This window comes from Pipistrellus kuhlii, unplaced genomic scaffold, assembly GCF_014108245.1.
Source record: "Pipistrellus kuhlii isolate mPipKuh1 unplaced genomic scaffold, mPipKuh1.p scaffold_m20_p_8, whole genome shotgun sequence".
NCBI classification, from domain to species: Eukaryota; Metazoa; Chordata; class Mammalia; order Chiroptera; family Vespertilionidae; genus Pipistrellus; species Pipistrellus kuhlii.
Genome location: NW_023425584.1, coordinates 6,603,226 through 6,622,546, shown reverse-complemented (window position 1 = coordinate 6,622,546; position 19,321 = coordinate 6,603,226). Strand labels below are relative to the sequence as shown.

The window sequence follows — 19,321 nt, the reverse complement described above, 5'->3', positions numbered from 1 at the left end:
GCAAGCCTCACCAAAACCTGTTTGGCTCAGTGGATGGAGCATCGGCCTACGGACTGAGGGGTCCCGGGTTCGATTCCGGTCAAGGGCATGTGCCTTGGTTGCAGGCACATCCCGGGTGAGAGGTGTGCAGGAGGCAGCTGATTGATGACTCTCTCTCATTGATATTTCTGGCTCTCTGTCTCTCTCCCTTCCTCTCTGTAAAAAATCAATAAAATATAAAAAATAAATAAATAAAATTTTTTAAAAAATGCGTTAGCCTCAGGCTTGCAGGGAGGCCAGGTTTTCCCTTGCTGACTCTTCTGTACCAAACTTCCCGGCCCGTGCCAACCATCTCAGCTCTCGTGTTTTCTCCCGCCCGCAGCTCATCACCGGGGTCCAGCAGACGACGGAGAGGCACAACCAGGCCTTCCTGGCCCTGGAAGGGCAGGTCATCACGAAGAAGCTGCACGCCAGCATCCGCGAGAAAGCCGGCCACTGGTTCGCCACCACCACGCCCATCATCGGCAAGGGCGTCATGTTCGCCATCAAAGAAGGGCGGGTGAGCACGGGCGTGTCCAGCATCGCCAGCGAGGACAGCCGCAAGGTGGCGTCCGTGCTGAACAACGCCTACTACCTGGACAAGATGCACTACAGCATCGAGGGCAAGGACACCCACTACTTCGTGAAGATCGGCGCGGCCGACGGTGACCTGCTCACGCTGGGCACCACCATCGGCCGCAAGGTGCTGGAGAGCGGCGTGAACGTGACCGTGTCGCAGCCCACGCTGCTGGTCAACGGCAGGACTCGAAGGTTCACCAACGTCGAGTTCCAGTACAACACGCTGCTGCTCAGCATCCGCTACGGCCTCACCCCCGACACCCTGGACGAAGAGAAGGCCCGCGTGCTGGACCAGGCCCGGCAGAGGGCCCTGGGCACCGCCTGGGCCAAGGAGCAGCAGAGGGCCCGGGACGGGCGCGAGGGCAGCCGCCTGTGGACTGAGGGCGAGCGGCAGCAGCTCCTGAGCGCGGGCCGCGTGCAGGGCTACGAGGGCTACTACGTGCTCCCCGTGGAGCAGTACCCGGAGCTGGCGGACTGTAGCAGCAACATCCAGTTCCTAAGACAGAACGAGATGGGAAAGAGGTAACACGATCGCCGGCTGCCATCCCGTGTCCGGATGGCTGGGCGGGAGTAAGTGTCCTCTCCTCTCCTAAGGAGACGAAGACCTACCAGGGGGACGGAGGCCGGGCTGCTTTGGGGACCGGTGGCAAGCCGGCTCACATTTTTTGAGCCCCGATGCTGCTGGCCAAGCGACACGTCCCACCTCCCAAAGCAGACTAAAGCCCGGCTGACAATTTCCGAGAGAAAGGAAAACAACCAACGACAACAACACACACAACAAACGAATGAATGGATGAGTGAACGAACACACACAACGTTCCGAGTTCCCCTAACATACGGCCCGCTTGTTCTGGGTCTGTCTACACAGGAAAGAGACACGAAATGTCCAAAAGGAACAAAAGAGAACACACACACACACACGCACACACACCACACACACACGCCAATAAAACGGAAAAGCAAAGCAAACACACGTCTGAGAAACAAAGAGATGAAGGCGAGCAGGCCTCCCGTGCTATTACCTCACTGACTCGCAGGTGAGCGACGCCGAGATGGCATCCCCGGACCCAGGACCACCGGCCGAGGACACGCCATCAGACTGCTTGATGGACAAGCTACTTTACCGGCGTTTTTTCGTTTCAATACAGGTGCATTTAAAACATGACTTGGGGGGCGATTTGTGTGTAGCGACTGGGGAGGGGGGGGCATACACGTGAAAGAGTGAGCACTGGAAATACTTTTTAAAGAAAAATTTTAAAAAATAATAAAATAAAATAAAAACACGAGGGGGAGGGGGAGCAGAAAAAGGAGATTCCTTAATCCAACGTCAAAGCGAATCAATACCTACCGTTCAGCTCTTAACGCTCGGGCCCCTGCACAGCGGGGCCTGAGCCAGCCTATGGGAGCGCAGAGCGTACCCTCGAATTCAGAATGGCAGCTCTGGCCCCCGCAGACGAATCTCATCGTCCTTTGTCTTTGAAGATTCCATTGTGGACAGTAATCCGCAGTTACAGGGTGTAGTCCGTCTAGATTCCGTAGTTTGTGGGTTATCAGTTGCAGTAGAGGTGTGGCATCGTGACACTCTTTTGCTAACGGGCACCACTTCCAGATCACCCTGTACATACCTGAGCCTCGAGGCACAATCACTGTTTCCGATTTAAAATTCTTAGTGTGTTTGTTTGGTCCAGAAACTGAGACAATCACATGACAGTCACCACGAGGAGAGAAAAAAAGAAAAGAGAAAAACAAAAAAAAAAAAAACTAAAAAAAAAAAAAGAAAAGAAAACCCATCAAAAAAAAAAAAAATAACAACAAACAAAAATGAGTTTTAAAAAAAAACACACACAAAAAATGTCTAATAAGAACTTTGGTACAGGAACTTTTTTGTAATATACATGTATGAATTGTTCATCGAGTTTTTATATTAATTTTAATTTGCTGCTAAGCAAAGACTAGGGACAGGCAAAGATAATTTATGGCAAAGTGTTTAAATGGTTTATACATAAATAAAGTCTCTAAAACTCCTGTGGACACTGGTCTTCTGTGGAAATGCTTTGAGGCGAGGACACGGTGAAAAGTCGCTGGAGAAAGGGGGACGGGCTGGCAGGGTGACGTTCTGGAGGGGCTTTTGCTGGAGGCATCTCAGCACCCCCAAACTGCTCTCCATTCTAGACTGTCTCTCCTTACACCTGCAGCCCCCTCACTCATGAAACAGGTGGGCTAGAGAGCCTGGGTGGGGCCCATAGGAAGTGAGGACCCCCAGACCCACCCAGGCTAAATGGGTCCCTGCAGCCCCCTGGGAAGTCAGCGTTCTCCCTGCTAACTCTGAGAAGTGCCCTCAGGAAACTGACGGCAAACACCTTCACACTTTGGGAGACATGCATGTGTTTATATGGTTGTGTGTATGTGTGTGTATGTCAAGCATGTCAAACTTGTGGCCCACGGGCTGCCTGCCTCATTTATTTGGCCCGTGTTAGCCTTTGAGTTTGACATGCTTGGTGTATGTGTTTGTATTTTCTTCCAGATTAGGTCAATTTGCTTCCAAATGTGCACTCTTAGGACAACCCAAGTAAGAAGAGGACTTAGGATTTAGATGAATTTTTGTGCACCAATCCTAGTTAGATGATCATTCAGAGATAATATTTATAGGTGCTGAGAGCAGTGCTAAGTGCCCTGCACACAGTACTTTCACTTAATCCTCACCTTTTATTCGCTCACCATCATCCTACTGAGCTGACCAGGCCACAGGTCCCGTGCTCCATTGTGGGGACAGACGAGGTGAATAGATATAAACGTGGGTCCTCACCTCGTGCAACTCATGGTGAGGGTTGCAGAGAAACAACAGTCAAACAATGACACGAAAAAGTGAAGGAAATGACAGAGATGTTCGTGCCGAAAGGGACAGCCTGATAGAGCTGTGGATGCTCATGACTGGGGATGTGACCTAGCCTGGTAATGCCACACAAGTTGCTGAGGTCTGAATGTGAAGTAGGAGGTGGCCAGGGGAAGAAGAGGACATGGGTTCCAGACCGACCAGGCAGCGGCATATGCAAAGGGCCCAAGGTGAGACTGTCGGATGGGCAGGTTGACATGGGACAGAAGATACAAAGATTGGAGGCTGCATTTTTTCAAACAAAACACAAGAGGGAGCCATTTTCATTTCACCAACAAGTGCTCTGGTGCTGGGAGGACAGGCAGGGGAGCCACCTGGTCATCTGGGTAAGAGGAAGGAAGAAGCTGCCGGCCATTGACCCCAGGTGAAGGCACTCTGGATGGCAGAGGAAGAAATGAGAGTGAACTGAGCGGACAAATTGCAAAGCCTTCACTGCGCAGGCGAGGGAACAGGCCAGTCATCCCCTAGCTGGGAAGTGGTGGGATCAGGTTCAAAGTGGATTTCAAAACCTCTCCAGGGCCCTAATTGGTTTGGCTCAGTGGATAGAGCGCCAGCCTGCGGACTGAAGGATCCTGGGTTCAGTTCCAGTCAAGGGCATGTACCTTGGTTGCAGGGACATATCTAGTGGGGTGGGGGTTGCAGGAGACAGTTGATCAATGTTTCTAACTCTCTATGTCTCTCCCTTCCTCTCTGATGTTTTATTTATTTTCTTTAATTTTTTCCTTCAATAGTGGTAGTATTTTCTTTTCTTTTTAAATATATTTTTATTGATTTTGTACAGAGAGGAAGGGAGAGAGATAGAGAGTTAGAAACATTGATGAGAGAGAGTCATCGACCAGCTGCCTCTTGCACACCCCCCACTGGGGATGTGCCCGCAACCAAGGTACATGCCCTTGATCGGAATCGAACCTGGGGCCTTTCAGTCCGCAGGCCAACGCTCTATCCACTGAGCCAAACCGGTTTAGGAGTCACCCAGATTTTACTGGAACCTGAAACCCTCTCCTGAGCCAACCATGTCTGAGTGATCCGTGGGTGAGCCCTGGAGGGAATGTCTGGCCGCTTTCAGAAGTATTTGCACTCTGACATAGAATTCTGGAAGGTGGCACAGGGAACAAGACAGGGGACAGGTGCCCTCGGATGGCAGGCCACCTGGGAACAGGCTGTCACTTGACTCTCTGAACGGGGATCTGGGCAGGTCCCAGTGTATCCATTAGGCTAAGTAGCAGCAGCTGCTTTGCAAGACAGACCCAACGCACGTTAACAGACAACCAATTGAACCCTCGTTCATCTGTGGCCTTTGGCAGGTCAGCGATGGGACTTGGTTACTGTGCTCAGTCGCCCAAGATCCCAACTCCTCCCGTTGGTGGCTTGGCCTCCTTCTCGGTGGCCCTCTGGATCTTGGACGTCCTCTCCATCCCTCTGGGGTTGATGGGAAAGAGACGCAAGGTCACGTGTGTAATGATTTCTAATGGCCCCACCTAGGAAAGGCGCACATCTCCCCCCACCCGCCCCCCCTCCGCGCATACTCCGTAGGGTTGTGGGTACTGGAACCCCAGTGCCTCCACGAGAGATTAGAAAATGGAGCGGGACTCTGAGCCCCGGCCGGGGAGGAGACGATGCTGGCGAGGCCAAGCAGTCTGCACACAACGCAGCATCCGCGAGCCTCAGTTTCCCCCTGGGAGGCCTGGGAGACAGGGCTTCTGGGATGGTCACATGAAACACTGCCTCTATCGTTGGCACAGGTAAGTACTCAGACATGGTGCGATTTTTTTTTTTTTGTATGAATTAGTGCTTTATTCCTTTTTTGTTTTTTGTTTGTTTTTTATTGTCTAAAGTTTTACACTCGTCTTTTTTTCTTTTTTTTCCCCATGCTGGGTTTTGTTATTATTACATTAGAGGTCCGATGTATGACTATCATAAACTTAAGTGGGGTGGTGTTCTCCTCAGCCCGGCCTGCACCCTCTCGTAGTCTGGGACCCCTCAGGATGTCCACTCGCTGGCAGTCAGACATCCCCCGAGGGGTCCTCAGTGCTGCAGGGAGGGGGGGCAGGAGAGCCTCCCTCCCCACCCCCGCTGTGCCTGCCAGCGCTGAGCCTGGCTCAGCCAGAAGCCAGGCTCGCTCCTCCTTAGTGCTGTGCTGCCGTGGGAGCACACTGACCACCTGGGGGTAGCTCCTGCATTGACCATCTGCTCCCTGGTGGTCAGTGTGCGTCATAGCGACTGGTCGTTCTGCTGTTTGATCAATTTGCATATTGGGGTTTTATTATATAGGATCTTTGCAGATTTTCTAAACATGGAAACTGAGGCATGGCCCATTCATCACGGGGCAGGCATTTTCATCCAGGGTGTGGGGAGGGTGCCATCCCAGATACTGCCCCAGGGGAGGTGACCAGGCACTCTCAGCATGAGGCCCTTGCTCATGGCCTCAGGACCTCTCTGAAGGGGTGACTTTGCAGGGTTGGGTGTCTCAGCACCATGAAGACTGGCAGCTGAGTGGGACACCCGTTGGGGCACAGTCCCCAAGCCCAACGTTGTCCCAGGCACTGTCAGAATCAGGGATGCACAGGTAAGTAAAACATGGTCCAAAAGCTCTCCGTCTAAAGCCATGGTCGGCAAACTGCGGCTCGCGAGCCACATACGGCTCTTGGGCCCCTTGAGAGTGTCTCTTCCGCAAAATACCACGGCCTGGGTGAGTCTGTTTTGAAGAAGTGGCATTAGAAGAAGTTTAAGTTTTAAAAATGTGGCTCTCAAAAGACATTTCAATTGTTGTCTTGTTGCTATTTGGCTCTGCGGACTCATGAGTTTACCAACCACTGGTCTAAAGTATGAAACAAGCTCACAAGCCAATCAGTAGGCTAAACACTGGCACAGAAGAGATGCTGAGCCCAGAGGAAAGGCCAGAGGTCTCTCCCGAGCACTGCAGTGAGGGGCTCTGGGTGGGAGAACCCCAGGTAGGTGTGGGGAGGGCACCCAGGGCCCAGAGGGGAGCGGGTGTGGCAGGAGGGAGACACGCAGAGCAATGGCTGTGCAAGAGGTCCCTGGTGGCCTATGAGAATCACCTGGGAGCTTCCTATACTCGGCCACGACCTCCAGGTCCCGGGCAATTAAATGAGAATGTCCACAGGTGTGGCCTGGGCACCAGCGGGCCCGAGCCTCCCAGGCGGCCTGCGTGTGCCGGACTGCGCCCCGCCTCGGAGGCACGTGACCTCAGACACGCCAGGCAAAGAGGACGAGGCAGGAATGAAACCAGGCCCGGACGCTGGACATTCTCCTGCCGGCCACGCAGAGCCTTAAGGTTCTCCTAACTGCGGAGAAATCCGACTGGCAAGTCCTTTGATTGGCAAAGGGGGAGGGAGGAGCCGGGGTTAGCAAGCACAGAGCCTGGGAGGCTGCCAAGGTGGGAGAGCAGAGGGGGAGCTCCTCACACAGGGCCAGTGTGGGACGTGAGGACGGGCTTCTGTCTCCTCTCGGGGGTGGGGACAGTGTCTGTACGGCCTGGGTCACCCAGGGCAGGATCTGGGGGTTCTCTCCAGGGGAAGCCTCGTTGTGCCAAAGCTGCTTCTTCCCCGCCGCACCTGGGAGAAGAGGAGCTCTTAGGAGAGGGTTTAAGAAGTCTAGCTGAGCCTGGCCAGTGTGGCTCTGAGGCTGAGCATCAACTTATGAACCAGGAGGTCAGGGTTCGATTCCCGGTGAGGGCACATGTCTGAGTTGCAGGTTCAGTCCCACTGTGAGATGTGCAGGAGGCAGCTGATCAATGATTCTCTCATCATTGATGTTTCTCTATCTCTCTCTCTTTCTCTCTCTCTTTCTCTCTCTCTCTCCCTCCCTCTCTTCCTTCTTCTCTGAAGTCAATAAAATATATTTTTTAAAAAGAAGTCTGGCTGAGCACTAGCTGGTTTGCTCAGTGGATAGTGTCGGCCGGCAGACTGAAGGGCCCCAGGTTTGATTCTGGTCAAGGGCATGTACCTCAGTTGTAAGCTCAATCCCTGGCCCCGGTCAGGGTGGGTGCAGGAGGCATACAATCCATGTGACTCTCTCATATTGATGTTTCTCTCACTTTAACTCTCCCCCTCCCTTCCACTTTCTCTAAAAATCAATGGGAAAATATCCTCAGGCCCAGCTGGCGTGGCTTAGTGGTCGAGCGTTGACCTATGAACAAGGAAATCACGGTTTGATTCCCAGTCAGGGCACGTGCCCGATTGTGGGCTCCATCCCCAGTGTGAGGATTGAAGGAGGCAGCCCATCAATGATTCTCTCTCATCATTGATGTTTCTATCTCTCTCTCCCTCCCCCGTTCCTCTCTAGAATCAATAAAAATAACATTTTTTAAAGAAGAAAAGAAAAATATCCTCGGGTGAGGATTAGCAACAACAACAAAAAGTCTAGCTGAGGCTTACCTTCAGGGGTCCTCGGGGGGCCTGAGTCAGGACTTCCCAACAAGCTTCTGGCCTACCGTGCCTACACCCAAGCCCCTGAGGCTCCTGGGCAGCCCGAAGCCTCCCTCCAGTGCCCAGAACTGGCACTCTGGGTGTGAGGCAGCCCTTGAAAAGCCAGCTCTAGGCGGGATCTCTTCCCAGAGACTGACTTCCATCTATTCCCAAAGCCCCCCCACCCCCACCCCCACCCCCACCCCCGCTTCCCGAGCCTTGGCGTTCTCTTGGTAAATGGTAAGTTTTCAGTTGGGCCACTAGGTGGCAGCCTTTCCCGTAAAAATCTGGGCGCGGCAGGCCGGTGTGGGGAAGGTGATAGGCAGCTAAATAGATTGAGAAGCAAGAGTTTAGAGAGCCCCCCTCACCCTTCGCCCAGATGCCTGCCTGCCTGCCTGGAGAGGACACCTACAGTGGCTCCATGCTTCACCGAATGTCCTCTGGGGAGGGAGGATTCCCTCAGTTGAGAGTCCCTGCTCCTCCCTCGCTTCCCCCAACCCACCCAGACCCCAACCCTCAGAAGTGAGAGTCCTGTTCAAGGTTACACAGCTCACCCCCTAAGGAGGCATTCAGCAGTACTGGGGTGCCCGCCCCGATTCTGCCCCTCTTCTGGGCCCCACCACCCAGGAACTACCCCAGTTCATGAGAACTGATTGCTCTCCGCCCACCCTCCAGACCCCCCTCTGCCCCAGACCTCCAGGCAGAGACACTGGGCGTCTGAGGACAGAGCAGCTGCCGTCTGTCCAGCGGGGGCAGCCCACAGTGTGTGACAGTGAGAGTCAGAGCAACCCACATGAGAAATGACAATGGTGAGGAGGCGCAGGGCCTTCCCCTTGGGCTTGGGGGAGGAGGCTAGGGCCTGAGATGAGGGGACAATGTTCCATCTCCTCCCTCCTGTCCTGTCCTGTCCTGTCCTATCCTGTGCTAAGCCCTCACCCTGGTGTCTCAGCCATAGCAGGGATGTCTACCCCGTGGAAATATGCTGCCCAAGCCAGGTCACACGGCTCCCAGGGGAAGCCACACCCAGCCACTGGGCCATAGGCACGGGGGCACAGAGCCTGCTGCTCGCCTGCATGAGTGACTTCTGAAGTGGTCCCAGTTCCTGGTTGGGCAGGGAGGTCTCCTGAGACCATCCCAGCCAACGTCCCCTCCTGCGTCCCCCACCCCCACCCCCTAAGGTGGTGTCCCTGACACAGGCTCTGAGGACAGCCCAGAGTCTTGTCCCAGGAACTCAGTTGAGAACCCACACACACACACACTACCCAGCCCCTGGAAAAAGGGACCATGCACAGGGCAACTGAGGCCGGAGATGGTGCAGAGACCCAGCCCCGGAGGCCAACAACCACCCCGCGTGCTCTTTATCGGGCCTGGGAGACGCCGGCCGCAGAGAGCGAGGCAGGGATGTTCTTGGAAGAAGGTCAGCACAGCACGTGTGAAGGGCTGGGGCTGGGGGAGGGTTAAGCAGTATATGTGGAGTGGGGGACTAGGAGGAGAAGCATGACGAGTGTGTGTGTGGGTGCACGCTGATGTTTGTATTCCAAGCAGCATCCCTGTTGAAGGGGAGACTAAAGAATGTCCCCTGCGTGTTGGGCTTAGCAGCACATGGAACTTCTGTGGCAAGAGCCACCTGCTCTGCTGGCTGCCCGGAGAGCAGCCTGAGCGTGCAGACGCACACCCCTCCCGGCTCCAGGCACAAAACACCTGCATCCAGAACACACGCCCGCATCCCACGTCCTGGAGCTCCAGTAGGGATGGCGAGAAGTGGGCCCAGGGCACTGCAAGGGAGGAAGCTCAAGAGCCAGCCTCCAGCCCGGTCTCCAGCCTCTGCATTCTGCACCCCCACCCCCACGCCCGGCGCTCACAGAGCACCTTCCTTCACCCCTCGAGGCCTCACTGGGCTCACTGTTTTCCATCTTTCTGGCTCCGGAGCTCCATTTGTGATGTGAGCCCCGCTCACGCCTCCCCGGGGGATGCCTCCCAGATGGAGACCGCGCCACCACCTGTAGCAGGGAGTTCCTGCCCCCCTGCCCGCAGGAGGGCTCTGCTGAACAAACCCAGGCCGTGAACTGTGCCCCTGGGGTGGGAATTTGCCTCCCACCTGCCCCGAGAATTCCCATGCCCAGTCTAGCACGCCGAAGGCACACCTCTGGACCTTGCCCCTTGGGGGAGGGCAGGAAGGGGCAGCCACGTTACTTGTTAACTTGCTGATTGGACATCCGTCTCTCTCAGCTCTGGAGCTGAACGTGGGCACCGCAGAGAGGAGGGCTCCAGAGAGAAGGGCTCCCGGTCCTCGTGCCCTAGAATGCCAGCGATACCAACCTCCATTCAGATGGGCCTAGAGCTTGACCAAGTCCTCAGGTGCAAGCTCTCATGCACAGGTGCAATCTTCGCTATTTCCTTTGCGGGGAGGGAGGTGATGTTATACCGGCCACTCTGCAGCCTGGGTTTGAATGTCAGGCAAGTCTGGGTCTGAATCTACAGGGTTAGATATGTTTATTGAGGCTGGAATGAGTTCTGGGTGCAGGAAGTGCCACCTCAGACCCCAGGAGACTGAGATCAGGGAAGGGCCACGGGTCCCCCTCAATTCCATGCAGGCACCTCCCAGGGGATTTCGGTCCGGAGGCGGGACCATGGGTGGACATCGGAGGGACTGCAAGCCACCCGCAGCTGAGCTCCTGCAGGGACATCAGGGAGCTGTCTGGATGGACCAGGCCACAGTTGTGACCCAAAGTCACACCCACGTCTATCTTCCTTTCCCCAGATTTGAAATATGCTAGGCAGGTTTCTCACCCGTTTCTCACCCATCTTTTGGACTGTGTTTTCTGTTCCTCCGCTATTCGCATGTTAAGCTCTATGGGACACCTTTGGGACTCAGGCATATGGCTCATCCAGAAAGAGACGGGTGTGTGCTGGGCTCGGTGATAAAGCTGCTCGGAGCCCAACATCAGAAGCTCAGAGGCTGGAAGTCAGGAGAACACTCTAAGCAATGCCATGAGGCCTCAGGCTACCAGCAGCTGCTGAAGTGCAGGCAGCACTGATGGAAGCATGTGCGTTCCACCATAGAAACCATGCTCCCTGAGATGAGTGTTGAATGAAATATAAAATATGGGCCTGGCTGGTGTGGCTCAGTGGTTGGGCATCGACCTATGAACCAGGAGGTCACAGTTTAATTCCCAGTCAGGCCATATGCCCGGGTTATGGGGCTCAATCCCCAGTTGGGCATGTGCAGGAGGCAGCAGATCAATGATTCTTTCTCATCGTTGCTATATCTCTCTCTCCCTCTTCTTTCCCTTTGAAATCAATAGAAACATTAAAAATATATATGACATGCATACCTTTCTCATTACCATGGACCAGTTGTTCACCTTTTGTTAAAAATATATATTGATTTTTAGAGATAGGAAGGGAGAGGGATAGAGAGTTAGAAACTTCAATGAAAGAGAAATATGGAGTGCCCGCAACCCAGGTACATGCCCTTGACCGGAATCGAACCTGGGACCCTTCCGCCTGCAGGCCGAGGCTCTATCCACTGAGCCAAACCATTGGTCACCTTTGTGCCACATTTGAGTTCTGTCCCGCCCCACTGTGCTTCTGAAAAGCCCCAGTGGTGACCACGCCATTTGGAAGTGATTTGTAGACATCAGGATGCTTGTAGCTCCCAAGAGCCGGAGTGATGGCCTCCGTGACAGGGACACGCTGACCATCCACACCGACGCGGTGGTGCTGCCTGCGGGGCACGCGGCAGTCACGTTTCCCCAGTTGTCCCAGAATGTTCTTGGTAGCTTTTTTGTTGTTGTGAGTAACTCAGGATCCACTCATGCACCACACAGTAAAGAAAGACAACAGAGGCTTAGAGAAAGACACGTTAGATGAAAACTGAAAGGAAAAATCTTCCCATGCAGGACCCTGTGATGCTCATAATCCTCATTCCTCACCTCAAGTGGGAGAGCTAGTTCTTGGAGGGACATCTGGGCTCCTAATTGTCCCAACAGATGAATGCCATCTGCTCCCTACAGGAGGAAAAGGATTAAGAGGTGGTGTCAGGGAGAGAGAGAGAGAGGGAGGGAGGGAGGGAGGGAGGGAGGGAGGGAGAGAGAGAGAGAGAGAGAGAGAGAGAGAGAGAGAGAGAGAGAGAGAGAAACATTGATGAGAGAGAAACAATGATCAGCTCTCTCCTGCACACCCCCTACTAGGGATCAAGCTTGCAACCCACATATGCCCTGACCAGAAATCAGACCTCTTGGTGCATGGGACAATGCCCAACCAATTGAGCTACACTGGCCAGGAAAGGAGGCATGTTCTTTTATTTTTAATTGATTTTTTTTTAGACAGAAAGGAAGGAAGTGAGATAGAGGGATAGAAACATCGGTAAGAGAGGAACATCATGGATCGTCTGCCTCCTACACAGCCCCCACTGGGGACTGAGCCCGCAACCCGGGCATGTGCCCTGACCAGGAATCGAACCAGTGACCTCTTGGTTCCTGGGTAGCTGCTCAACTGCTGAGCCACACTGGCCACCAGGTGTGGAGGAGTGTTCTTAAGAGGCCAGAGGTGAGGAGAATCAAACATTAGCAAACCACATTCACAAGCTCAAATGCTCTCTGAGAGGAGGAATCAGAAAATCACCGCAGGAAGGTGGTGCAGGCCAGCCCCTCACTGGGCCTTCCATCACATGGTAAGGACTTACCCCAACCCCAGTGAAGTGCCACTGAGGGGGGCAACAGGTGTCCCGGGGCCTGTAGCGAATGATGGGGCGAGGAAGCCCCCGTGCGAGGCTGCACAGGTGCAGGCGCTGAAGGTCTCCATCGAAGCCAGAGCAGGAGGTGGAAACGCAGACATGTTTTGGAAATAGAATCCAAGGCTCCTATAGGTAGAACGTACATGAGGAGTCGGGAAGGCAAGGCCTCCAGCATGACACCCAGGCCTCTGTCATTCCGCTGATGACCTCACCAGAGGGACAGGTAAGCTAAAGCCTGGGGCCAGGGGTCTGTTTTGTAAATAAAGGTTTCTTGGCACACAGCCATGCCCTGGAGTTTACAGATGGGGAAGGCTGCTTTCAGCTACAATGAAAGGGGTGAGTAGTTTCCACAGAGACCATATGGCCTGCAGAGCTGAGAGTATTTATCTGGTTCTTTAGTCAAAGACGTGTGGGCACTTTGTATTCCATATTGTCTTCCTGGCCGCTCCCTGTGGCTGCAGGTACACTCAGGGCTCTGAGGAAGTCCCACCGCACGAAAGTCTCTCTCCTTTAGGGAAGCCAACATTTCCCAGATTACTTGCTCCCAGACCATTTTTAAAGCTTTTTTTTTTTAAATTCTCACTTGAGGGTATGTTTGTTGATTTTAGAGAGAGAGAAAAGGAAAGAGAGAAAGATCAATTAGTTGCCTCCCATTAATGCCCCAAGTGGGAATCAAGCCCACAAGCTAGGGGTATGCCCTGCCCAGAATCGAACCTGAAACCTTTTTGGTGAATGGGACGACGCTTTATACAAGTGAGCCACTTTGGCCAGGGCCCAGACGGTTTTTTTTATTTTGACCCTGAGGAATGCATCTTTAGACACTTGCTTTAGAAAGATTGGGAGGTATAACGGAGGGGTAAAGATTGGTGAGAATGCAAGTTATGAGATCAATTAAGACCATTAAAATTATAAGAATTTGACAAAAGGGCCTGAGCTAGGTAGGTCTTGGGTCAAAAAGCAGGAAGAGATGGATGATGGGAGAACCCGCAGGTTCCTGCGTAGGTAAGTGCAAAGAGCACAGATGAAAATAGGAAGATGGGGGCGGGGAGGACCAGGATAAGGAGAGACCGGAGGGGAAGGAGTGGATTCCAGCAGAGACACACTGAGTGCTGTTGGTTCCGACTGAGCAATGAATGTCTGTGTCCAGGGGGTGTTCAGGAGGCAACGCATCCATGTTTCACTCTCACATCAATGTGTCTCTCTCCCTCTCCCTTCCCCTCTCTCCAAAAATCTATTCTAAACATCTTCAAAATAAATAAAGTGAAAATAAATGGACAGAGCCCCAGGGGCCTGAGGGAGTCCCGGCCATAGAGGAGAAAGAGGGTGGGACTGTAAAAGGACTCGGAAATAATGACTGAAAATGCTCCAACTTTGACAGGAACCATCAAAGTGCAGGTTCAAGAAGCTGAGAACCCCACACCAAATAAACCTAAGCAATCCATGCCACGACACATCAACTTCTGAAATCTAAGGACAGAGTAAGCGACCTGGCCGGTTTGGCTCAGTGGATTGAGCATCAGCCTGCAGACTGAAGGGTCCTGGCTTCGATTCCTGTCAAGGGCACATGCTCCAGTTGCAGGTTCAATCACCAGTAGGTGGCGTGAAGGAGGCAGCTGATCAATGATTCTCATTATTGATTTTTTTTTAATATATTTTATTTATTTATTTATTTTATTATTATTATTAATTTTTTTAGAGAGAGGAAGGGAGAGCGATAGAGAGTTAGCAACCAAGGTACATGCTCTTGACCGGAATCCAACCTGGGACCCTTCAGTCCACAGGCCAACGCTCTATCCACTGAGCCACACCAGCTAGGGATACACCGCCACTCTTAATTGTCATTCATTAACAGGAAGGTGGGTATTGTTGCTCCATTTGACAGAGGTGCTCAAAGAGGTGCTGTCTTACGCCCAAAGTCACACATGGACCAAGATGCAGAGCCAAGTTTCACACATGGATTCCCCCCGCCCCCCCACCTCCCGCCCCAAGTGTTTCCCACTGCTCCACCCAGCCACCCTGTTATCTGGGCTTCAGCCCCAGCCTTCCCCTCGGTGCCTGGTGGAATTCACTCTGATTGCTCCTTTAGCATTCTTAGCACGAGGGGCCAAGCCAGGCGCAGTGGACAGACAAGTAAAGAGCTTTCCTCCCACCGGTCTCTAGCAGTTGGGCTGGAGTTTGATGCAAATGCCTGGGTACCATGGCGATGCGAGCGTTATAAAGCGCTATAAATACCCCAGAGAGGTTTCTCTCAGCCGCCGCCCCCGCTCCCACCAGGGCTCCTCCGCTGAGGCTCGGTGGGAGAAGAGGAGAGCTCAGCAGGGACTCCCTCCCTTGGCTCGCACGTCTTTCTCCTCTCCACCCTCCCTCCCTCCTTGAAACTGAGATTTCATCTCCTCCTCCTCCTGCTGTGCATAATTCATTTCCTCGTTGGTGAAAGACACAGCTCCTGGCCCTCAGTCCCACAGCGGGAGTGGAAACCCTCCCTCTCAGCCCCGCGATATCGTGTCCAGAAGTCCAGTTCATTTAATGAATGAACAGGCAAAGAGGAGAAATGGGGAGAGGAGGCAGGCAGCACCGGGGCAAAATGCCCTCCCACCTCCCATGGCGGCAGCTCGGCTCATTGAATTCCCGGCCAGCTGAGCCCAGCTGCGGCCCCCGGTGGAGTTCAAACCCAGGTTGATCCATCTTCAGTTTAGAACCCAGAACGCCCACTTCACTCTGCCCCGTTCTGTTCTGGGCAGCTCCGACCTCAGCATATGCCCTCCTGCCTCCAACCACTCCAATCCTGGCTGCTCTTCGACCCTCTTCCAACCGAAGTCCCTTCCTTGTTGGCCTGGTAGAGCCCACACTTCTGTGAATTCGCCAGTAAAACCCTCTGGGAACCGAGTCGACATCTTGGCTCTATTATTTAGGATGTGCCCATAGGAAAGTCACTTCTCCGAGTCTCCGTTTATGCGCCTGTAAAATGGGGTGAATAAGAACCAGGGTAAGGTGGCACGGGTCATAGACACTCCATCTCCCATCCTGGCCAGTATGGCTCAGTTGGCTGAGTGTCGTCCTATGCACCGAGAGGTCACCAGTTCGATTCCTGGTCAGAGCACAAGCCTGGGTTTCAGGTTCAATCCCCAGGAGGCAGCCAATTGATATTTCTCTCTCCCTCTCCTCTCCTCTCTCTCTCAAATCAATAAAACGTATTAAAAAAAAAAAAAAAGGAAAGAAACACCACCTCCCTATTTGTAAACTAAGTAGGCAATACGAGACGTATTTTGCTTTATTTTCAAGCACTGGATTAAGCACTAAGGACCCAGAGATAAATAAGAAACCATTTCTCTTCCCAAGGTTTCTTCTACCCTCATTTCCCCTGGCTTAGGACATGTTTTCCCAACCCTGAAGAAAACAAACAAACAAAAAATCAAAGCATGTGCTCAATTACGAACTTCAGCTAACACAGGACTAAGGAAAGGGGACATCATCAGCTCAGGCACCGTGTGTGCTGCTCAGATGTGCGGGGATGAAGTCACGGCATCAGGAAAATCCTCAGCAGAGGTTTCCTCAGCCTCCACGCTCTGGAAGCAAACAGCAGCTAGCTGGAAACGACTGCCCACATGCCTGTTCCTTCTGAAAGCTTCGCTTCTCCTCCTCCCCATCTTGGTGAAATATGTTACCCTGACCGGCCGAGAGTCTCTGAAACACACGTGTGGAAACTGGTCTTTCTTTCTTTTTTAAATATATTTTATTGATTTTTCACAGAGAGGAAGAGAGAGGGATAGAGAGTTAGAAACATGGATGAGAGAGAAACATCGACCAGCTGCCTCCCGCACACCCCCCACCGGGGACGCGCCTGCAACCAAGGCACATGCCCCTGACCGGAATCGAACCTGGGACCCTCCAGTCCGCAGGCCGATGCTCTATCCACTGAGCCAAACCGGTCTTGGCGAAACTGGTCTTTCTTCTTCTCTGTGGCTACGGGGGAGAGGATGGAAGTGGGCGTCTTTTTTTTTTCCAAAAACAAGACGGCCTGTCCAGGGCACAGGTGTCTCCCGTGGGCCACTGGGATTCAGATGCAAGCCTGGGGTCACTTGTGCCGTGTCCTCCGGCTGGGCTCGGGGCGGCCAGACAGCGCCCGGGAAGGAGGCGGGAGGGGCCGGGCTGCCGGCCTGTCCTTGGGATTCCTGCGGCTCAGTCACCTGGAGAGGAACGTCCACGTCACCCCATCACGTGGTGCAGCCGGTTTTCCCTTTAATCCCTTTCACGTTTGTCCTCAGCTTTGAAGCATGCCTGGGGATGATTCACCACCATCACACGGGGCAGGCAGGCAGTCATCTGTTTTATTGCCTCACCCTGCTCACCGCTTCTGGAAGGAGGATAACCCAGGGTCCTTGTGTTGAGGGGTGGGGTCGGGGATGGAGGGAAGAAGGATGGGCCCACAGAGAGAGGCTTCAAGGAAGCAGTTCCTGCTCTGGTTTTGCTGGCCTGCTCCCCAGCTCAGGCCTACAGGCCCAAAGGGACAGGCCATGTGGGAAAGGCCGGGGCTCCTGGGCTGGGGAGAAGGTTGAATTGGGCGGTCTAGAAGGCGTTTTCCTTCCACCGGATGAGGCAAACAGCAAGGAGGCTTGATTGCAAAACGAGGCAAAAACAAAACCAATCATTCAGAGGACTGTCACAAGGAGCCACATACACATCTCAGGAAGGGGAGATGGAAGGGCATCATGGGCATGTGTTGGGAATAGACAATACTTCATCATGTCACATCTCATTGGGGCATGCTCAGTATAGCAGGTACCGGCCCTCCGAAAGTACCAGCATCTTGTGTTGTGTGGGTGCAGGCATGCAGAACAAGGGAGGGAACCCCATGTTTGCTGCCTCAGCTCCTCAGCAGAGAAGACCCGCCATGTCCCTGGGATAATGGCTCACTGCGATGCCAGCCCTCTGCATCTCTCTTCTCCTTTGGCCCCTTTAACAGGCTTGCTAGTTCAGGATTATTATGACGTTTTCCTGACCTAAGACCAAGACTTGGGTTGAGCAAAGTTACGCAAGGTCCAAGGGCTAGAACCATGATCTGCAAACTGCAGCTCTCAAGGCACATGCGGCTCTCTGGCCCCTTGAGTGTGGCTCTTCCACAAAATACCACAGCCTGGGCGAGTCTATGTTGAAGAAGTGGCATTAGAAGAAGTTTAAGTTTAAAAAAATGTGGCTCTCCAAAGAAATTTCAATCGTTGTCCTGTTGATATTTGGCTCTGTTGACTAATGAGTTTGCCGACCATTGGGCTAGAACATAGGGTGGGTTTGGGACCCAACCAGACTGTTTCTCACCCAAAAAAATCATGAAGCAGGCTTCCACAGAGACCAGCATTCATCACCACCTACAATATTTCAGATCCAGGAGCTTCAGATTGTCAGTCTTCATTCAACATTGTCCATAGGTTCTAGGACTTTAAACGAAACAATGAATCATGAAACCACTATGCTGAGAGTTAAGTGGCTACCGCCTCAATGTAGCAAAATACCACTGAACCATATGGCAGTATTCAAGGACCTGCCATAATTGAAAAAGAAAAAGAAAGAGGAAGTATAGGTTCAAGTTAGAACCTGAGTGCTCTAGTCAGAACCCGAGTGCTCTAGCCAATAGGACAGCATTTCAGAACCTCAGTTTTCTCATCAGTGGATGGGTATAAGTAGCATTCCCAGCTCCAGGGGGTTGCTGTGAGGATTAATTTAGCTCACGTTTGTGAAGCACTTAGTATGTTGGCTTTCCTTTGGAGTTGCTGTTCTCATCACTAGTGGGAGGTTTTTATATAATGAGGTCATGGTCTGGCAGAGGAAGTGTAGGGAATCCCCCATGAAAAGATGGGGAACTCCTACTTTTGTTTGCTGGTGGCCTGTGTGAGGTCCCCGTGTCCGGATTTTTATGCATGGCCTCTGTGGAGGGAGGGAGGGAAGAAAGGGCAAAAGTTGAGTTGAGTCCATAGGTGTGGCCTCAGGGAAGTAACTGACTTTGCGGAAGGCCTTTGGAGGAGAGGAACTGCCATGGTGGGTGGGTCTTCTCGGTTGAGACCACAAACCTGGGGTTTCCTCCCTGGTTCAGCACTCCTGGGCCCACACAACACAAGATGCTGGCGTCTCGGGAAGTCTGGGGGGCTCAGCAAGAGGATCCACAGAAGCCCTGGGCTTCATCCCTCCGTCGATTTTCCGGACACGTGTCCAGGGCAAAGATTGAGTTATACACATTCAGGAAACACAGACAAGGGACCCTCCACCAATCATGCTACCGTCTTTTTTTGTATTAAATGACGTTATTTTTCATTTCTCAAGAAACACTGGGTCTGCTTTTAAAATGTCTAATTTTTCTTCAAGGTGAACATTGTGTGTGTGTGTGTGTGTGTGTGTGTGTTCTTTATTCTTTTCAAAATCCCCATTCCCACCAAATATGTAACATAACCTTAAGGTAGCAAAGAAGAGAACGCATGCGAAGCTGCTGGCCCACAGCCTGGGACGGCTCTGCGCTCAATTTAGCTCAACAACAGCAACATCACGATGATTATTTTTACAGCGTGCTCACCCTGACACCCTCTGGAAATCCTCTCGGGGGAGGGGCCCCGAGGAGGTGGCCACCACGCCCGCTACATTTGCAAACACTGGGGTTGGGGAGGCGGGGGATGGGAGAAA

General features: G+C 52.9%; 1 protein-coding gene across 8 annotated transcripts in view; it reads left to right on the top strand.

The window, feature by feature from the left end:
• Positions 1 to 2,628, top strand: part of TENM2 (teneurin transmembrane protein 2) — an 867,288-nt gene extending 864,660 nt beyond the window's left edge. For all 8 annotated transcript variants that reach the window (XM_045577000.1, XM_045576998.1, XM_045576997.1 and 5 more), the window contains one exon: positions 362 to 2,628. In XM_045577000.1, the coding sequence (XP_045432956.1) occupies positions 362 to 1,123 (762 nt within the window). In that variant the 3' untranslated portion in view covers positions 1,124 to 2,628. The remainder of the gene's footprint in view (positions 1 to 361) is intronic.
• The last annotated feature ends 16,693 nt before the right edge of the window (positions 2,629 to 19,321 follow it).